General features: G+C 38.5%; 2 protein-coding genes across 2 annotated transcripts in view; one reads left to right on the top strand and one right to left on the bottom strand.

The window, feature by feature from the left end:
• The first annotated feature begins 193 nt into the window (after positions 1-193).
• LOC102225543 (urea transporter 2-like) lies at positions 194-14,282 on the top strand. Its single transcript, XM_005804053.2, has 10 exons — positions 194-284; positions 698-769; positions 851-1,022; positions 1,227-1,416; positions 1,534-1,662; positions 2,175-2,367; positions 2,516-2,663; positions 3,422-3,556; positions 3,717-3,766; positions 3,843-14,282. Exons 1-10 carry the CDS (start codon positions 234-236, stop codon positions 4,212-4,214), a joined length of 1,512 nt encoding a protein of 503 aa, XP_005804110.2. The 5' UTR covers positions 194-233; the 3' UTR covers positions 4,215-14,282.
• The window catches only part of LOC102233247 (leucyl-cystinyl aminopeptidase-like), an 18,258-nt gene continuing 12,839 nt past the window's right edge, over positions 12,650-18,068 (bottom strand). Inside the window, exons 19-22 of the mRNA XM_014470631.2 lie at positions 17,093-17,254; positions 16,253-16,393; positions 16,059-16,140; positions 12,650-15,359 (exon numbers count right to left, since the gene is read on the bottom strand). Coding sequence (XP_014326117.1) covers positions 15,228-15,359; positions 16,059-16,140; positions 16,253-16,393; positions 17,093-17,254 — 517 coding nt within the window. The 3' untranslated portion in view covers positions 12,650-15,227. The remainder of the gene's footprint in view (positions 15,360-16,058; positions 16,141-16,252; positions 16,394-17,092; positions 17,255-18,068) is intronic.

Genomic DNA, 18,068 nt, shown 5'->3' with positions numbered 1-18,068 from the left:
ACATAAAAAAAAAAACACTTAATAATGTACCAGAAAAGAAAGGAGCCAAGTAAACAACACAGAATAATAATATGAAAACATAACATTTCAAATAAACTCTTAAGTAAATGAACTTAGATAATAACTTTTCCAAGAGTGGGTGTGAAATAGAGGTGGAGTTTTTCTCTCATGTCTTTTCTGCATAAAAGCTGTTGTAGCTCTGTGTTGTGCTGCTCCAGAGAAGCTGGCAGTGCATGAAGCCTCAGCCTGTTCTGGGACATATGACTGGATTACACTGCACAAAGGTAGGAGCATTTTTTAAATTCTTGCAGAAATTTGCATTGTGTACCAAAACAGTTAGATATGATCGAAATACAAATAAAATGATTTGTTTAATAGAGCTAGTATTAAAAGAAAATAAGAGAAAACAATTGGCTCTTTGTTCTGGTGCTTGAATGAATTGATTTGTGCTTTCAGTAAAATCTTTAATGTAAAAAATTTACCAAAGTCAATTTTTACATTGCACAGAGTGTAAACTCCCTTACAAATCAATCATTACCTGATGAGTACAAAGGTTGGGTATGACAGAAGTAAATAAAATAATGAAGCAATTTATTTCTGCTTTGAAACTATAACTTGCATTTGAATTGACAATATTTAGTTTTAAAGCTTTTAATGGTTTTGTACTCAAATATTAAAAGTCATTTTTCTTACTTAGGATATTCAGGAGAATATCAGCAGCTACTCTTCTGCACCTGTTCCAGTCAGCTCTTCTTCTCCAGTCTTTACTGTAAGTTTGTGTTTTTCTTTAATTTCACTAATAATCCTGGTTTGTATGACGGAAGCAATGTGTGCAATTATTTAAATCCAGGAGCTCCATCCTCTCATGGCTAGCCCTGAGAACAACCCCTCCCTGGAAGACAGGGTGGAGGGCCAATCAGGGCCTGTAGGACCAGCAAGCCTGCACAGGGCCTGGACCCACTTCCTCAAGGTGCTGTCATATTTCTCAGGAGACATGGAGGTGTTTGGAAAATGGATGGAGAGTAAGTCAAACCTAACACAGAGTCCTTAACTTTAAAAAACAGAGCAATGCTGAAGAACAAAATGGTCTACAGACTGCTCTGAAAGTTATAATAATCTAGTCATAAGAAAAACTGAGATACAACTAACAAACATTTACAAGTCTAAATCTGTAATTGTCCAACCTTTCATTGGGGTAATGAACTTGTTTGTGCTTCTCCTTTCAGAACAGTTTTTTTTGCTGCAGCTCCTGGACTGGGTTCTGCGTGGAGCAGCACAAGTGATGTTTGTTAACAACCCTCTGAGTGGCCTGGTCATTTTTGCTGGCCTCATCCTGCAAAATTATTGGTGGGCCCTCAACGGTTTCGTGGGGACACTCTTTGCAACAATTTCTGCTCTCATTTTGCAGCAAAGCAGGTGAGAAAGTAAAATTGATCTGGAATAAGTCATTATGTGGGAATATAAATAAAAGTACTTAAGTGACATAAAGTAAAATATGAACAGTGGTGATCAGTTAGGATTACTGTCTTTCAGGAGTGCAATAGCTGCAGGACTTTATGGATACAACGGCATCCTGGTGGGTCTCCTGATGGCTGTGTTCTCCAATGCAGGCGACTGGTACTGGTGGCTTCTGCTGCCCAACATCTTCATGTCCATGATGTGGTAAGCATTGACGTGTCCATGCAGGCTTCAACTTTCTGAAACAACTCTGAGAAATATTAAAAGACAACTTCAAGATATTAAAACATCCAAATACTTTTCATTTTTATTTTCAACCTATCGCTGAAAAAACAATCAAAATGTTTAACTTAGGAATCAACATTTGGTGGAATAACCTGGATTTTGCATCTGGTTTCATTCGTGTTAGCATGCGCTCCACCCATCATTCACATTGGCTTTGGGTTCAAGTCCTCACCTGAGCAGACCTCATTAACAAGAATATTGAGTGGATATATGGGAAATCAACAAACTCTATAATGTAATTACTGTTATGCAGATATTCTCATTTCAGAAAACTTCAGCAGTCTCTTCATTTCTCATATGCAGCTGTACTGTATATATAACCCTATTTCATTCAGTGATGAAGAAAGATTTGAAGTGGTTTGCAGCAGACAGACGTTCCTCATGAGCCTGATTCTTTTTAACAAAGGATGTTTTGGGTTGCTTTATTTCAGCCCGATTGTGTCCAGTGCCCTGGCATCTATTAACACCCGCTGGGATCTGCCGGTGTTCACGCTGCCATTCAACATCCTGGTGTGTCTCCACATGGTCGCCACAGGCCATTATAACCACCATTTCCCCCAAGTCCTCATCCAGCCACGCTCAGAGCTGCCCAACATCACCTGGTCTGAAATCGACGTGGCAAAGGTCAGCAGCAGTCTCCTTTTTTCTCTGTTTCTTTCTCTGCTCTGTATCTGTATATGTTGCAGAGTACTTTTCAAGTGTTTATCTTTAAAGGCAAAGTTTGTCATTTAAAATGCTTTAGAAAAATATATTTTCTTTCTCTCCTTTTCAGCTGTTCAGGTCCATACCAGTGGGAATAGGACAGGTGTATGGCTGCGACAACCCTTGGACAGGAGGGATCTTCATCATCTCCCTCTTCATCTCTTCACCCATCACCTGTGTCCATGCTGTCCTGGGATCTGCTGTGGGAATGGTGTCAGGTGAGGGATTCGAACAAAGTCTCTATTGAGGCTAATGCAGCAACAATCAACCACACATTATGTTTGCGTCCTTGTGAATCAAGACAACAATATCCCAATCTCAAATCTTTAGCTTCCCCCAAAAGGCTTCCTTGTACTTTTCCATCTGTCTTCCCAATAATGCCGATCAACTTCCCAGTTTCTGCTGAAGGAGATGTTGAGGAAATAAATAAGTCTTACTTAAGCTGAAACACTGAGTCAATCAAGAACGAATCAAAATGCATTCTGAATATTATTTTATTAAGAAATAAAGCAAAGAATATGAGCAATGACTCCCCCAGCTAGTCCAGGGAAGTGAAGAAAAGATGAAAGTACATTGCTTTTAATATCCACCAGCCCTCTTACAGAGGGCGCAAAAGGGAGGATCCCACCAGTTTCAGTTTACTTCACAACTCTGGAATTTACAGAATGTGACGCTGGACGGTTCAAACCCAGTTCAGAAATACCCGTTATTTTGTGTTTCCAGCAAGCTGCCTCCAACGTGAAGGGTGCTTCATGGATAAAATTGATTGCTTGCTTGATTGATTGAAATAAAACAAAGTTTGACATAACAGAGAGCAGCCACACAGCATGATGCTGCCACCCCCATGCTTGTAATTGATCCAGTAGAACATATAGGGTAAATATAAAGTTTAGCAGAACTCTGAGTTGCTGCTGTTTTCTTTTGACTTATTGTTTCCGGTTCTTTGAGTTTTGCGTATTTCTTTTCCTTCTCTCAGGTCTGGCTTTATCAGCTCCTTTTGAGGACATTTACTTTGGTCTCTGGGGATACAACTGCGTCTTAGCCTGCATCGCTGTAGGAGGGATGTTTTACGCTCTCACCTGGCAGGTGCACCTGCTCGCCATCACATGTGGTGAGTAGATAGCCACCAAGATAAAGCCTCCATCTAAAAGGTGTGGGTGCGTCACTTAACTGTAAGAAACCGAGTCAAGCGTAGATATGGTATTTCTGATATGTTCTGATAATCACACTTGTTATATCACGGGGATTTGAAGACTTTTTCTCCTCTGCAGCTTTTTTCTGCGCGTACCTTGGCTCTGCCATCTCCAACGTCATGTCCACGGTTGGTATGGAGATCTGCACCAACAGATTTTGATTTGCCATTTATTTGTATCTCACATTCTGTTTATGTATTCCAGCTGGGTTTGCCGGCATGCACCTGGCCTTTCTGCCTGTCTGCCCTCACCTTCCTCCTCCTAACGACGGGGACCAAGAGGATATTCAAGCTCCCGCTGGCCAAAGTCACCTACCCTGAGAAAAACCTGGCATTCTACTGGAGGCTGAAGAAGCAGGAGAAGGCAGAGAAGGCGGCGAAAGAGAGTCAGGAGCAGCTGAACGCTGAGATAACCCTGCATGAGAAAAACCAATTAAAACTGGAACTTCGACGAATAGAGGAGGGGAGACAAGAAAGTGAAAACAACAACAGTACTGAAATGGATGAGGGCGTTAATGTGGAAGGAACAAACAGAGAAGATAATTCCACCAAGGTTGTTCCTGGTGACTATGTCTAAACAATGTTCTTGGAAATAGTGAAGATGTGAAAATAAGGAGTGAAATGTTTGAATAATGTAAAAATATGTAGTTGTAAATATATATATATATTTTATTATTCTGCTGTCAATATTCATATTCTTTTTTAAGAGTAATGTTCAATTTAGCAACCAGTACTTCTTGTATACACTTGTCTTAATGTGGGTGCTAAGCTTTTATTTGCACTGTAATTGTTTTTGGAACAATAAATTTTGGTGTTTTCAAAAACAGGGAATTTCTGTCAGCAGGATAACTAGCTGTGCACTCCACTAAGCTGGTCTTTCTGGATGAGTGGCACAAGAAAAGCTGTTTTGTTTACAAAGCCATAAAAAACATTCAAACACTGTTTCTGATATGTGAAATGTTAAGCGTGTAGGAAATATAATGCTGTCTACTGTCACGAACGTACCACCCCGTTGATATTTTCACCACCACACTGGTGAAAAACTTAGAGGCTGCAAAAAGCTTAAGATTAGGGGGAAGGTTCACTTTTCAGCAGAACTACACTCACCAGCCTCTTTATTAGGTCCAACTTCTCAACCAATTGGATGGCAGCAACTCAATGCATTTAGGTGTGTACACATGGCCAAGATGATCTGCTGCAGTTCAAAAAGAGCATCGGAATGGGGAACAAAGGTGACTTAAGTGACTTTGAATGTGTCATGGTTGTTGGTGCCAGATGGGCTGTTCTGAGTATTTCATAAACTGCTGATCTACTGGGATTTACACGCACAAGTATCTCTAGGGTTTACAGAGAATGGTCCGAAGTTCTGGGGGCACAAATGCCTTGCTGAAGCTAGAGGTCAGAGGAGAATGGCCAGATGTGTTTGAGCTGATAGAACGGCAACAGTAACTCAAATAACCGCTCGTTACAATCAATGCAGAAGAGCGTTTCTGAACGCACACCACATGGAACGTTGAGGCGGCTGGGCTACAGCAGCAGAAGACCAACCGGGAGCCACTCCTGTCAGCTAAGAACAGGAAACTGAGGCTACAATTCACACAGGCTCACCAAAATTGGACAACAGAAGTTCGGGAAAAACACTGCCTGGTCTGATGAGTCTTGATTTCTGCTGCGACATTTGGATGGTACCGTCAGAATTTGGCTTCAACAACATGAAACAGAAGGGACAAATGTCAAATGAACCTTGTATCAACGGTTCAGGCTGGTGGTGGTGAGGCAATGGTGTGGGCAATATTTTTCTGGCACACTTTGGGCCCATTAGTACCAATTGTGTCAACGCCGCAGCCTACCTGAGTATTGTTGCTGACCATGCCCATCCGTTTATGACCACAGTGTACCCGTCTTCGGATGGCTACTTCCAAAGGATAGCGCACCATGTCATAAAGCATGAATCCTCTCAGACTGGTTTCTTGAACAATGTGGTCACTCAACTTGAATGGCCTCCACAGTCACCAGATCTCAACCCAATAGAGCACCTTTGGGAAATGGTGGAATGGGAGATTCGCATCATGGATGTGCAGCCGACAAATCTGCAGCAACTGCATGATGCCGTGGTGTTAATGTGGACCAGAGTCTCTGAGGAATATTTCTAGTACCTTATTGAACCAATGCCACAAAGGATTAAGGCAGTTCTGAAGGCAAAAGGGGGTCCAATCCAGTACAAGCAATATGTACCTAATAAAGTGGCCGGTGAGTGTACGTCAGGATGGTTTAGATTAAAGCTTATTCACTTGTTTGAATGGCCCAGTCAAAGGGTAGATACAGATCAAGTTTTTAGAATGAAGCACATTAAGCTTTTATTTGGTAAGAATGATTCACTCTTTTACCCTGATGAATTATTTTTATTGGTCTATACTTTCCGTGATGTTTGTGCTCGTTCATTGAGAATGAACCTGAAACTTTAAATATTTAAATGTTTGTACTTCCCCATTAAATTTCTATCACACCTAAATCAGTTGAAGCTTTGGCTCTGCTCACAAAGAGATACGTTTCTGCCTGGTTGCAACTAGTCGTCATGATGTGACTTTAAAGACAGAGTTACTTTATGTTATTATAGGTTTAGTCACAAGATGCATCGCAAATTTTTGAGAGGCCCCCATGACTGCACAAAAACATGTAAATAAATATGACCCTGCTCACTGCAACACAAAGCAGATTTGTCCGTTTACTAATCTGGTTTAGGGGACTTGCACAACGAGTCTGAGAGATTCCAGAGACTGTTGCAGTTCCTGATTCAAATGGTCAGAGAATGGGATTAAATATGATCTGAGGCCCAGTACACTGAAATACTGAAATTAAAAAAAGCCTAACTCCAAATTTGTTTCTTAAGCCCCTTTAGTGTTTTCATTTTCTTAATCAAAGAATGCTTGTATTACAGCAAGACACAATTAATAGACTCCTGACACTCATGGATATCAGGATACTCATGGATTAACTTGTTGGATGTTTAAAGGTTTTCATATTTTTTTTAAAACTTTAACTTCAGTATTATTTTATTTAGATTTTATGTGATAGACGCTGATCAGAGTACTGCCCAATCCTGAAATATAAGGAAAATTATTATTTTTAAATTATTGTTTTACAATTAAATTTTTAAAAAAACTGCCTGTGCCTGTAAAGTTCTTGCTGCTGGTGCTGCTGCAAGTCTTTGGAGGTATGTCTCTTCCAGGTCTGCACATATATCATTCATTTTTAAAAAAAATAATGTGTGGACAATCACATAACCTCTTCTAGTTTGTTGGTTTTGCTCATGTAAAATGAATTTCCTCATGGCTGAATTTGAAGATCAAATCAAAAACTTTAGACTGCGTTTATAACTGTGGTCAATTTTGACCCTTTTTGCTCCCATCAAGTCAGAGCAGACTGGATTTGGCTTCAGTAGCTTCAATTTGGTTATTCACGCTGTTAATACACAGTCAAAAGAAAAAGTAAGATTGAATAACTGCTAAATACTGAAAGCTTAGGAAGGCTTAAACAAAAAGATTATGTATGAATAACTCTACAGTAGTAATATATCATTTTTAAAACTTTAGTTAGGCAATCAACTTGATAAAATCTTGACTCTGTTTAAGAATGTTAGGTGACAACATCTCTAGTAACGTAAATTACTAGAGGTGTAATTTACATTACATCTCTAGTTCTCTTGTTCTTTCACTATCTACACGTTAGATGAAGATGAAGCTTCAAAGCTGCAGCTTCTCTCTGCATATTTGCTACATCTCCCGTCGACAAACAGCAAAATCATGCAAAAAACTGAGACCAAAAACTGAGGAGAAAATGATTCCTTCTGTATGCATCCAAAGTTTGCCCTAAAAAAAATTCCTAAATCTTTAGCTCATGTGTAAACACAGAAGTGAGCTAAAGAAACCTCATTTCGGTATGGAGTCAGGCATGATCATATAGCAAAATCCATCAGCTTCAGCATTACTGTGGACAATGACTGCATTTGAGGAAATTATATTTTCATTTTCCTGTCAGTTGACGTTACGTATGTCGATGTTATGTAAGTGATTTACACATGTTTGTCAAATTTCTGGAACCTCACAAGATCACACCTTTTGTGCCAGATGCAGGTAAAAGCTTTGCTCTAGTGAAACTATGCAACAGCAACCTTTATGGAAACCTGTTGTGCCTCCTTCGTCAATCCAAACATTTGAGATAGAAAAATGTGATAAGTGCCAGACAAGATCAGAACACAGCATGCCAGAGGCTTCCAGAAGCCTTTGGAGAAAACTCAGTATTAAAACTGCAGTGTTTCTCAGTCACACGGCTCACAGAGAGATTACATCACACTCAACAAGTGTCATTCCTCTGTCAACTGACTCTTACATCCATCTGCCATTTTGATTTACATCAATGGTTGGATAATTTTTTACAAGTGTTTCAACATGACTATGATTCATCCTTTGAAACATTACTGTCTTGTCTTCAAGTAGAAAGACTTTATTCTCAGGTGCTGTTGAGTAAAGAGCAAAGGAGGCTAGATGGATAAGACAGCCTGGTTATCCCACAGCATCAGGTTTTGCAGTTTCAGCTTACATAACGACAGTCGACGAGCAGATAAAGTCCAAAGTGACATCAAGAGGCTGGTTTAATTGATGACTATAAATTAAGTTTTATCAGTGTGTCCATTTTTCAGGTCAGATATAGTTGCTTAGCACTTTGTATGACAGAGTTGTTTAAAAGCAACTTGGATCCATGAGCGACAAGTGTTTGCTGTGTTTTGACTCCAATAAAGTGTCAATTTCCTTTCTTCAGTTAGCCAGCACAAAGGACTAAAATGTTAAAACCCTACTTGATGTCAACAGAATTGTAATGTTCATATGATAAACACCACATAAGCATCATAATCATAACCTTTGTGGTCATCTGTGTAATCATAGCAAATATCTTTTCAGGATTTCATGACGCAGAGTGGACACTGCAGAGCTGTTTGCTTCCTTTGGGGAACTATAGGACCTCATTCAGCAGAACTTATGATTTTATGGTTTGTTGGCAGTGATGCCGTTGGATCAGGATACTGATCATTTCTATTATTTCAATTAGCAGACTTGTGTCAGGTTAGGAGCTCATTTCTGCCCAACCAGTCGAGATGAGCGCTTTTTATTCCTTCGCTACATGGACATGAAATATGTGATGCCATTACAGAAAAACCCTGAGTATGATTGGAAGCGACAACTCCATTAGTGCTAAGCTGCTGCACAATTTATGAGTACAAAGTATAAACTGTTACCTGGGTGCACTATCCAGGGATGCATGTAAGACAAAGGTTATCATACATTCGTGGAAACCTTATACAACTCCAGTGGAAAAGGCAGTTTGACAAGCCTACAGTTGGACAGTCATGCTGACTGAAACCATATTGGTTACACATTTCATGATGAGCTCTGTGCTAAAGATGTACTGACAGAATTAGGAAAAAACTCAGTCACTATAAAGCTGCACGGGATGGGAAACCTTTAAATAAACCTCGTATTACAAACAAAAACTTTTATATATTTTAGAGTGACTTCATGTCTTAGACCAACAGAAAATGGAACAAAAATAACTTGTGGCTTAAAATATTTGGTAGAAATAAATATATAAATGATGCAGCCTGTTGTAGTCTGAATCAGACACAAATTACATCTATTAGCTAATCACTTTTAGAAGTCATTTAACTGATAAGACTAATCAGAATAAACACTGAATGTCCTGGCTTACATGCAAAAGTTCATGTGTGGTGCAAAACTAAAACTTTACGTCTGTGTAACCCATATAGTCAGTATAATAATGAGGTGGCAGGCAGCATCATGCTGTGGGGATGATTTTCTTTCTTTGCTTTCCAGAGCTAAAGTAAAGATGGATAGAGATGTGAAATTAGTGTCCAGATACGAAAAGCTAGTAAAGATCCTAAAATACCTGCAATTGTGTCCACATATAATTTTCCTTTCCTTTCAAAACTGCACACTACTTTCTGCACAACATAAAAATGCAAAAGTGCATTGATGTTTGTGTTTGTAATGTGACGAAAATTTGAGGGGTGTAAAGAAACATCAGGGGTGAAAATAAATGTGGAAGTCACCGTTGTACCAATTCACAAAACGTTTTCTCAGGGCATACTGGAATTGAAGATTCATCACTTTTCAGTCAATGAAATGTTTTCAAATACATTCAAATATAGTTTAATTGCGTTTCAGTTCATAAAAAAAGAGTTAGTGTTCATATTGCTCACTTTATTCCAATCAAAAAATTCCTCCTAGACTGTTTTTTTCCACACCAGTCCCGTTTCGTCGTGCAGGTTGATCTGATAAGATATAATCTGATTTAATGCCACTGATACGGTACACTGTGTGCCAGTGTCAGAGTCACCTGGTGATGATGATGATGATCCACATTGTTTGGATTTCTGCTGTGCTTCTAACAAGGGTTGTCACCAAAAGCAGAAAGGAAGGACAAATGGATGAAAGACCAACACCAAATAGAGAACAACACAAGTGAAAGAAAATTATAAAATTGCATGATCTCTCTTTTGTTTTTTGTAAAATAAAATCTTGAACTTTGCAGCATGCATTTGTTTTCAGTCCTGAATATTTTGACAAGCCTATATGGAAGTTAAGTGCAGCAGCTGAACACAAGATAGACCTAAGAAAGAAGTAGCTTCTTAGAGGTTGAGGAAGGCTTAAAAGCACGTTTCATTTCCAGTCGATCAATAAACTCATGGTTATGATGGAATGGTTTGACTCAGAACATATTTACCTGTTTGAGAGGCCTAGGTCTATTTTTAATTGCGAATTTATTCAATGTAGATTTAACAAACTAGGCGTACCTATAAACTTATTTTCTTCCACATATTACAAGGCTTGGTGTTTCTGAGAACTCAAAGGAATGCCTTAAATTTTAAGACACTTTTAAATTCAAATGAACACTTTTACAAGATCGTATAAAGATGAAAAGGTGATCTGCTCTGACTGCCACTGAGGAAGCATGATGATTAGGTTTTTGGATTTATTAAGTTAAACAGTGGTCAGATTATTGCCACATCATCTTTAAATGACTAAAATGCTCTGTAATTTAAGAGAGGAAATCTCTGGTATCAATTGGAATCTGCTAATCTCTTTTGATCAGGAATCACATGAGATCAGCAATCTGAAGCGCTGCAGCATCGCTGCCCTACTTAACATCATATCTGTTATTTTTAATCACCTGATCACCTGGCATGATGCAAGTTAAGTACAAATGATGATAATGAAATTAGGTACGCTACAAACATGAATTAGTCTAGACATGATGAAGCATCTGGTGTTCAAATGTTGGTGTAGGGGCCCCAAAAGCACTGGGTCGGCCTTGAGGCAGCCATCTTTTCAAATGTCACAAAGGACACACAGGACACAAAATTAGATGACGTTTTCTGAATCAGTGCATGAATGTTTGTGCTCAAGGTTAGTTTTTCTGCAGTTTCTAACTCTACAACTGATTTGTGTGATATGTTTCCTTTGGGCTAATCATTTGGGTCAAGATGCTATCTTTAATCATATTTTTTAAAGTGTAGAGGAGAATGTCAACACGTCAGCAGTGGCTTTCAAAGTATGAGGTCAAGCACAATATCTAGATGTGGAGTCAAATGCTAACGCTCTCAAACAAGACATAAATCTTCAACAATGTAAGAGAAAAATGTCTTCAAAGTATCTCAAAGCGATTAATAGGATAGCTACTTTACGCTTCATCAACTTCACTTAAAACATTTTACGTTTACATAAACTGAAACAAATAAAATTAATTCAGGAGTTTCAAGTCTACTTACCAAGTATTTATTATCTAGTCTCTAGAGCAAATAGTACACTTGAAATAAGACAAAACTAACTTACAAGTCATTTTTCAGCCAGATATAGGAGCTTGTTTTAAGTCAGTAATTTCTTAATATTAAAGAAAAAGTGCTAATTGACTTTTAACACAGCAAAAATCTCTTGTAATAAGCGAAATAATCTGCCAGTAGAGCTGGTGCTTTGGTCTGTGCGTTACTGGTCAGTTTAGACAGACCAGTAAAGCTCATCCTTGAAACAAAAAAATAGGAGTGCAGCCATATGAATTTAAATGATTAAGTTTAATCTAATATCACCAGATGACTTTTTCAATGTACTAGTGAATATTCAAGGTCAGTTCTTTTCATCTATTTTTATTAAAATAGCTGTTTCTCTTTTATCTACTGTTTTAAAAGATAAACAAAAGCCACCATTTAAGATTTTTCTGCTGGTCAACGCATTTGGTACAATTCAAAGATGCTTCTAACTTACATTACTCCAAACGTAATGACATTTTTAGGAGCATCGCTGCCATCTACTGTTCAGATACAGAATGTTGTTTATTTTTGACAGGGCTTCTGTGGTTCTGATGTTTCATATGTTCTGATGTGTCTCTGTATCCAGTTACTCTGTGGTTCTGCTGCTTTCACATAGAAATGTTTCACATCATTTACATTTCTGATTTAAATTATTTAATTTAGAAAAATCCCATCAAACCTGAAGTGAAGGGGATTGGCTACAACTGCATGTGAAATAAGCAAAATCTAACCCCAACCAGAACCAGCATGTTTCTGAAGGATGGTAAATGCAGATCAGTGTGATAACATCAAACACAGAAAATAAATAAAACCAACTTAAAATCAGTAACAATGTGCTGAACATCTGTAAATAATAAAATGTCCAATGCATTAATGACACCTGAAGGAAAAGCCATGAAAAGATGGGCAAATTAAACCAATTTTAAATATTATAATTAAAAATCACTCAATTAAAGAATTTGATATAAAAATTTGTGTAGTGTCAAGAAGAAATCTCAACAGTGATGCTAAAAACATTTTAATACTGAAAGAATATATGCATGTGATCATATTTACATGTAAATATATGTAGTTTTCTTTTATATTTTACAATAAACATTTGGTGTTGTACAATGAAAGTCACTAAAGAAGAGTTGGATTCAAATTAGCTTTATTCAGAGTGTCAATAATGATAATAAATGAAACAGTTTGCTTCATGAAAAAGGCTTGTAAAGCACAGGAACTTAAACTTTGGGCAGTTTTTGACAGAAAGAAAAAAACAATGCAACAAAAAAAGGACAGATGAACAATGTGGGAAAATCTGACTGGTGAAAATGGAGTTCCCTTTCAATTTTTTTCAATTTTAAATGTTTTTCCTAAGTAGCTTAGTTGAACAATCTGTGCAGATTTCAAGCAATAAAATCCTGAAAGGATATGAAGGGCATTATATCAGTGCAAAAACAAAATGTTTTACAGTTTCACTGCGAGCATGGCGCTCTTACGTAACAGAAAGATATCTGAGCAAAACTGAACGAAATCCTTTCAGCAAGTAGAATCAGTGAGAGGACAAAATAATTGGTTGAAATATTAAAAATCTTTACACAGATTTAAACTGTGATGAGATGCTTTACAAAGTTTGATCCAGTCACTTGTTTTTGTCTTAATTTCTTCTACTTTGGAAACTTATAACTTCACACTTTTAAAGACTTGACTTTTCTACATTTCTAAATAAATTACTACAAATCTATTTGTACCCGTTGAATAGTCGTCACATGTTATCTGTAGGCTCAACACTGATTTTTGGAGTAACATAAGCATAATGCATTTGTAGGATCTGGACTGATTTCGATCAGCTCCGTTTTGAAAATGTTTGGACGGTTCCAATGATGTAAAATCCTAGACTAAAAAACAGATTACTTAAAGCACAGTAGAAAAAAAAAATTGGTGTTTTTATTTTGTTTCAAGAGATTTCTAAAAAAATATCAGCTATTGTGCTTTGTTGAATATTTTAAACCCAGTTTAGGAACCACTGGTTCAGTTTAATCTGAATTTAATGCTGTCTGGAGACCAAACAGGGAGTTCAATAATAATTCTTCACTATGCAAAACCAAGATACCCATGGCTAAAATGTTAAATATGTAATTTGGCAAGTCAAAGACAAAAGCATGGGAATTTAATATAGATAAATGTCAATTTGTTTTTGAAAATGTAAGAAAGAAAAAGAGTAAGATCAAGCTTTTTTTTTTCCTTAACTTATCCAGATCTGGAAAATGCTACAAAGCAATTTCATACGTTTCAAGAACCTTTTGCACCACAGAACCCATCAATAACAGAGGTTTCATCGAATCGCCTTGTCCAAAAGGTACCATTAGGAGGAGCATTTCACCGATATCTTGAGTTGCCTTTGTGGGCATAAATGACACTCAGTATTACGTAACTCCACTGTTTCTAACGTGTGAAACAAAATGAAACCATGATAAACGTAACAGGAAAGTGAATCTGAAGAAAGTACCTCTCTGGACATGCATCTGCCTTTAAACAACATTTCAGAAAACAAAGAGTCACATGTGAAGACTGTTAATAAATAACTACTTCCGAGGAGTGACGCAACCTCTGCGTTTTTTAGACTAATAAACAACAAATTATCAATAAGTATCGACAGATAAACACAGATGCCTGATATCTCTAATATGCACAGTAGCCCTTGTAACACAACATTCATCAGCAAACGACCTCCTTTTGGTTGTCTAAATAAGGAAATATGAAAATAACAAAAAGAAAAAAAAAGCTTTGACCTGGACTCAAAATAAAACTTTACACTATAAACAAACACAACAGATATCAAGTTGTAAAATATTAAAAGTCAATATGTCTAAAATAGTACTTCCAAAAGCACATTTCTGACAGTATTTACATTATTGTTACAGCCTTACACAGGTATGGACTAAAAAAAAGGGGAAAAAAAGAGATTAGAGGCAACAAAAGTAGAGTAAAACAGGTGGATCAGAGTTGAAACTAAATAAAGAGACCGTTTGGCTCCAGTGTTGGCTGCCTGCTCTCACCTGCTGTAAGACACATTGGGTGATTTAAACCTGCACTGGTTTTCAGTACATCCTTTACTGCACACAGTGGGAAGGTTTCTTACTACATTCAACTGATACCAAAACAGTTTGGCATTTTAAACCATCAATTAATCAACTAGCCTGACTAGCATCAACATGGCAAAACTCTGTAGTTACAGGAGTGATGGGGATCCATTTCACAAAACTGCATCTCTTATTTCCGCACTGCTGACGAATGTCGCGCCGCCTCGTCTTCGTACATAAAATCGGATGTTTTGAAATATTTTATAGCCTAAATGGTTGGGTGTTTGAGACGCAGCAAGGGGCGAAAGAAGGTCTGTTTCAATCTTTGAACCATGATTGTCTAATAAAGCACAAAGTTTAGATGAGAACTGCGGAGGAGGTTTGGTCGACAGCATAAAACACAAGGAGTGTGTCTTGAGTCTGACAACAATCAGACGGACAATTAGAACCACCCTGAGCTATCAAGTAAAACTGACAGGACTCATCTCAGAAACCTTTCATCCAGAAGGAGCTTTTGATTATTGCTCTGATCTGGATACTGGGAGTTAAGGGACAGAGTCCAAAAATAGTGCAAACACTGCTGCTGTCTTGAAGATGCACCCCCACCTGCTCGCTATCGGGGCGGATTCAGGTTGACTTAACCTTCCTAAGACAATTTTCTCATAGCTTCTAAGTTGTTTTCTATCCACCGTTTGTTCAGCCTGATGGTTTCCAGAGCCTCCTGCACACTCCTCATCTGAGAGCCGCGCTGCTTCAGGCTGGAGAAGAACGCCTGAACCTGCAAGAGACACAAAGTGATCCAAGGACTATTAATCATTCAAAGCAGGTTTACAGACTTTAACGTATGAATATCCTTTGAACTTGTTCTTGTCACATTACAAACTCAAAACTCAGACCAACATAACAAGTAGGGTAGAACTGCATCTCATACATGGTTTTAACAATTAAAACCCCTGAAGAGTGTGGTGTGAATCTGCATTTAGCCACAGTGAGTCAACACTTTGTAAATCAGACACTGCTGGAAGTATTTTTGTGTTTCTTTTTACCGAATTTGAAAATAATTCTACAAACATCTTTACTCATTTTTACCTATTCATCTTTGCAAAATAGCTAAAGCACAGTCAGATTAAAAGGAGACAACAACTGCCATAAAAGTCCAAATGTACATCAGTCTGGGCTTTGACTGGGCCAATCTTAAACGTGGATCTGCTTTGATCTAAACAGTTTCATTGTAGCTCTGGTTGTGTGTTTTGGGTCATTAAACTTCCACCCCAGTCAAGTATTTTGCAGTATCTACAGGTTCCCTTTTAACTCTGATCCCACCAGAGAAAAATGACTAATTAAGTGACTTGTGAAGCCAATAAGCTACACTTGGTTTTATCTCAGGGTATCAGAACAGAGCCGGTTCACAATTGTGCGCTAATCTGTGTTTGTCAATCTCATGAAACCATATTGTACATCTCCAATATTTACATACCTGATCAAGATGCACCTGTGTGGAGAACTGGGAGGTAGTGGATTTGACGATTGTCTGAATGGCAAAGGAGCCCACAGGAAACCTGCAGCCAGAAGCACAGGAAGCTATAATGATACTCAGAAGTCCAGATCCTTTAATTAGCAGGTAAATTAATCCTGGGATGTATTTTAAGACAGGGATCTGATGAGGCTTACTTCTCTATGAGGCGGTCCCAGTTTACTTGTATAAAATCCCAAGCAAACAAATAGCCAGCAAATCCGTTACACACAGTGTTGATGATGAGAGGCAGCTCCTGTGTCTGGATGATATCCCCACTCAGACCGGCCTTGAGAATCCTGCACAGATCAAAATAAAGAGACTTTAGCAGCAAACAATGCAACCCTAAGTGATTCCACAATGTAACAAGATGTTTGTAAAGAAGGATATTGGGAGAGGAATAAAAATAAGCAAAAAGCTTTTGTTTCCAGGATTGGCCTGGGTTTCTTTTTATCTCCTTGTCAACTCTGACCCGGTTCTCTTGTCACTGCTGTAGACTTGGTTCTGTATTGTTTTGTATATAGAACAAACTGTCCAGTTTTGGTTTCATCTTTCCAAAAGACCTTCTACTTCCTCATGTTTGTTGCGTCCATGGCTTGTGGCAAACTCCAAACTCGACTTTATTTCAATGTTTTTCTCATCATTCGTCCATAAAGGTCAGATTTGTGGAGTGGAAGAGCAATAGTTGTAATGTGAACCGATTTGTTCTCTGCAGCTCCACCAGAGTGACTCCATTTACTAATTTGTTGACATCTAAATACGACTGACTGCACTAGATTTTATTTAGCAGAATCAAAGAAAAGGAAAATGATTTTCAAGCAAAGATTTTTGAAAACCATTAATCATTTCTTTTACACTTCAAGAATGATGCACTACTTTGTGTTGGTCTATGACATGAAATCCAAATAAGTCTAAGTTTATAAAGTAAAATGTGCAAAACTTTAAAGAACTGCTGTGAACTTCAGCTTAAATATATATAAAATCACACAGACCCTTACCATGCAATACGATGTGGGTCTTGAGTGGATGCCAGGCCTTTTAGCATCTTTCGCTTCTGCGCATCATTGGTGGTAGTTGCGTACAAGGTGAACAAAGTTTGCCAGCCGTCGTCTGACTGAGCAGCCACTGTAAACACAGCTTGCTGCAAATCACCTGGGATCCTACAGAAGTAAATATGAAAACACAAACATTAGAATATTTATTTTTAGGACTCTTGCTTTCCTCTTCCTACTAACACACATTTTGTCATGATTCTGGCCCGTCTGCCTGCTTTGTTTTTCTCCTCAGCCTTCACCTCTCCAATCAGGCTCATCTGGTTGACCTGCATGCTGCTGCGCTGCAGCACAATCAGGCTCATGTCATCCACCTGTTCACCAGCAGTTTTAGTCAGCTCTCCGGCAGGCAGATGGTGCCAGATTTGTGAAAGCCTTCAGTGTGAGTAGATATCCAGCGTTACCTCCTTTGCCTAACCACGATCACGTTTCTTGTCTCCTGGATTTCCCTACCTTGCCTAGCCCACGTCGGATACTTCACTGGCTTCTGATTTCTGGACCCGACCCTGTTTCTGCCTCTTGACCTCTGCCTCGCCCCTGGGTTTGTCTGCCTGAGATTGTCTTCACATGCCTGACCTGTTTCTGTCCCCTGACCTCCGAATTCTGATTTCCCCTGAGCTCATAACCTGCTACCAGTGTTCAACCTCTGGCTCAGTCTCCATCTTGCAGAGGTGTTCTGTTCTCTACAACCGAGCCCTGAGAAAATGGCTCACCACCACTTTCCTGAGGAACCAGGAACCTTCCTGTGTTCTCCACAGCACCTTGAGAAGGTTAGTGGCTTTCTCTATTGAGCCTTGATACCCAAGATTAAAATCCACTAACCTGGTTCTCTGCCCTCGGGTTCCTGTCCTAGTGCTGGTGGTCGCCTGTCCCACACCTGATTATCAATAAACCCTTTGCTTTTCAATTTTCTGTCTGGCTG

Source organism: Xiphophorus maculatus, chromosome 12, assembly GCF_002775205.1.
Source record: "Xiphophorus maculatus strain JP 163 A chromosome 12, X_maculatus-5.0-male, whole genome shotgun sequence".
NCBI lineage: Eukaryota > Metazoa > Chordata > Actinopteri > Cyprinodontiformes > Poeciliidae > Xiphophorus > Xiphophorus maculatus.
This window is presented reverse-complemented; position numbering and strand designations above follow the sequence as displayed.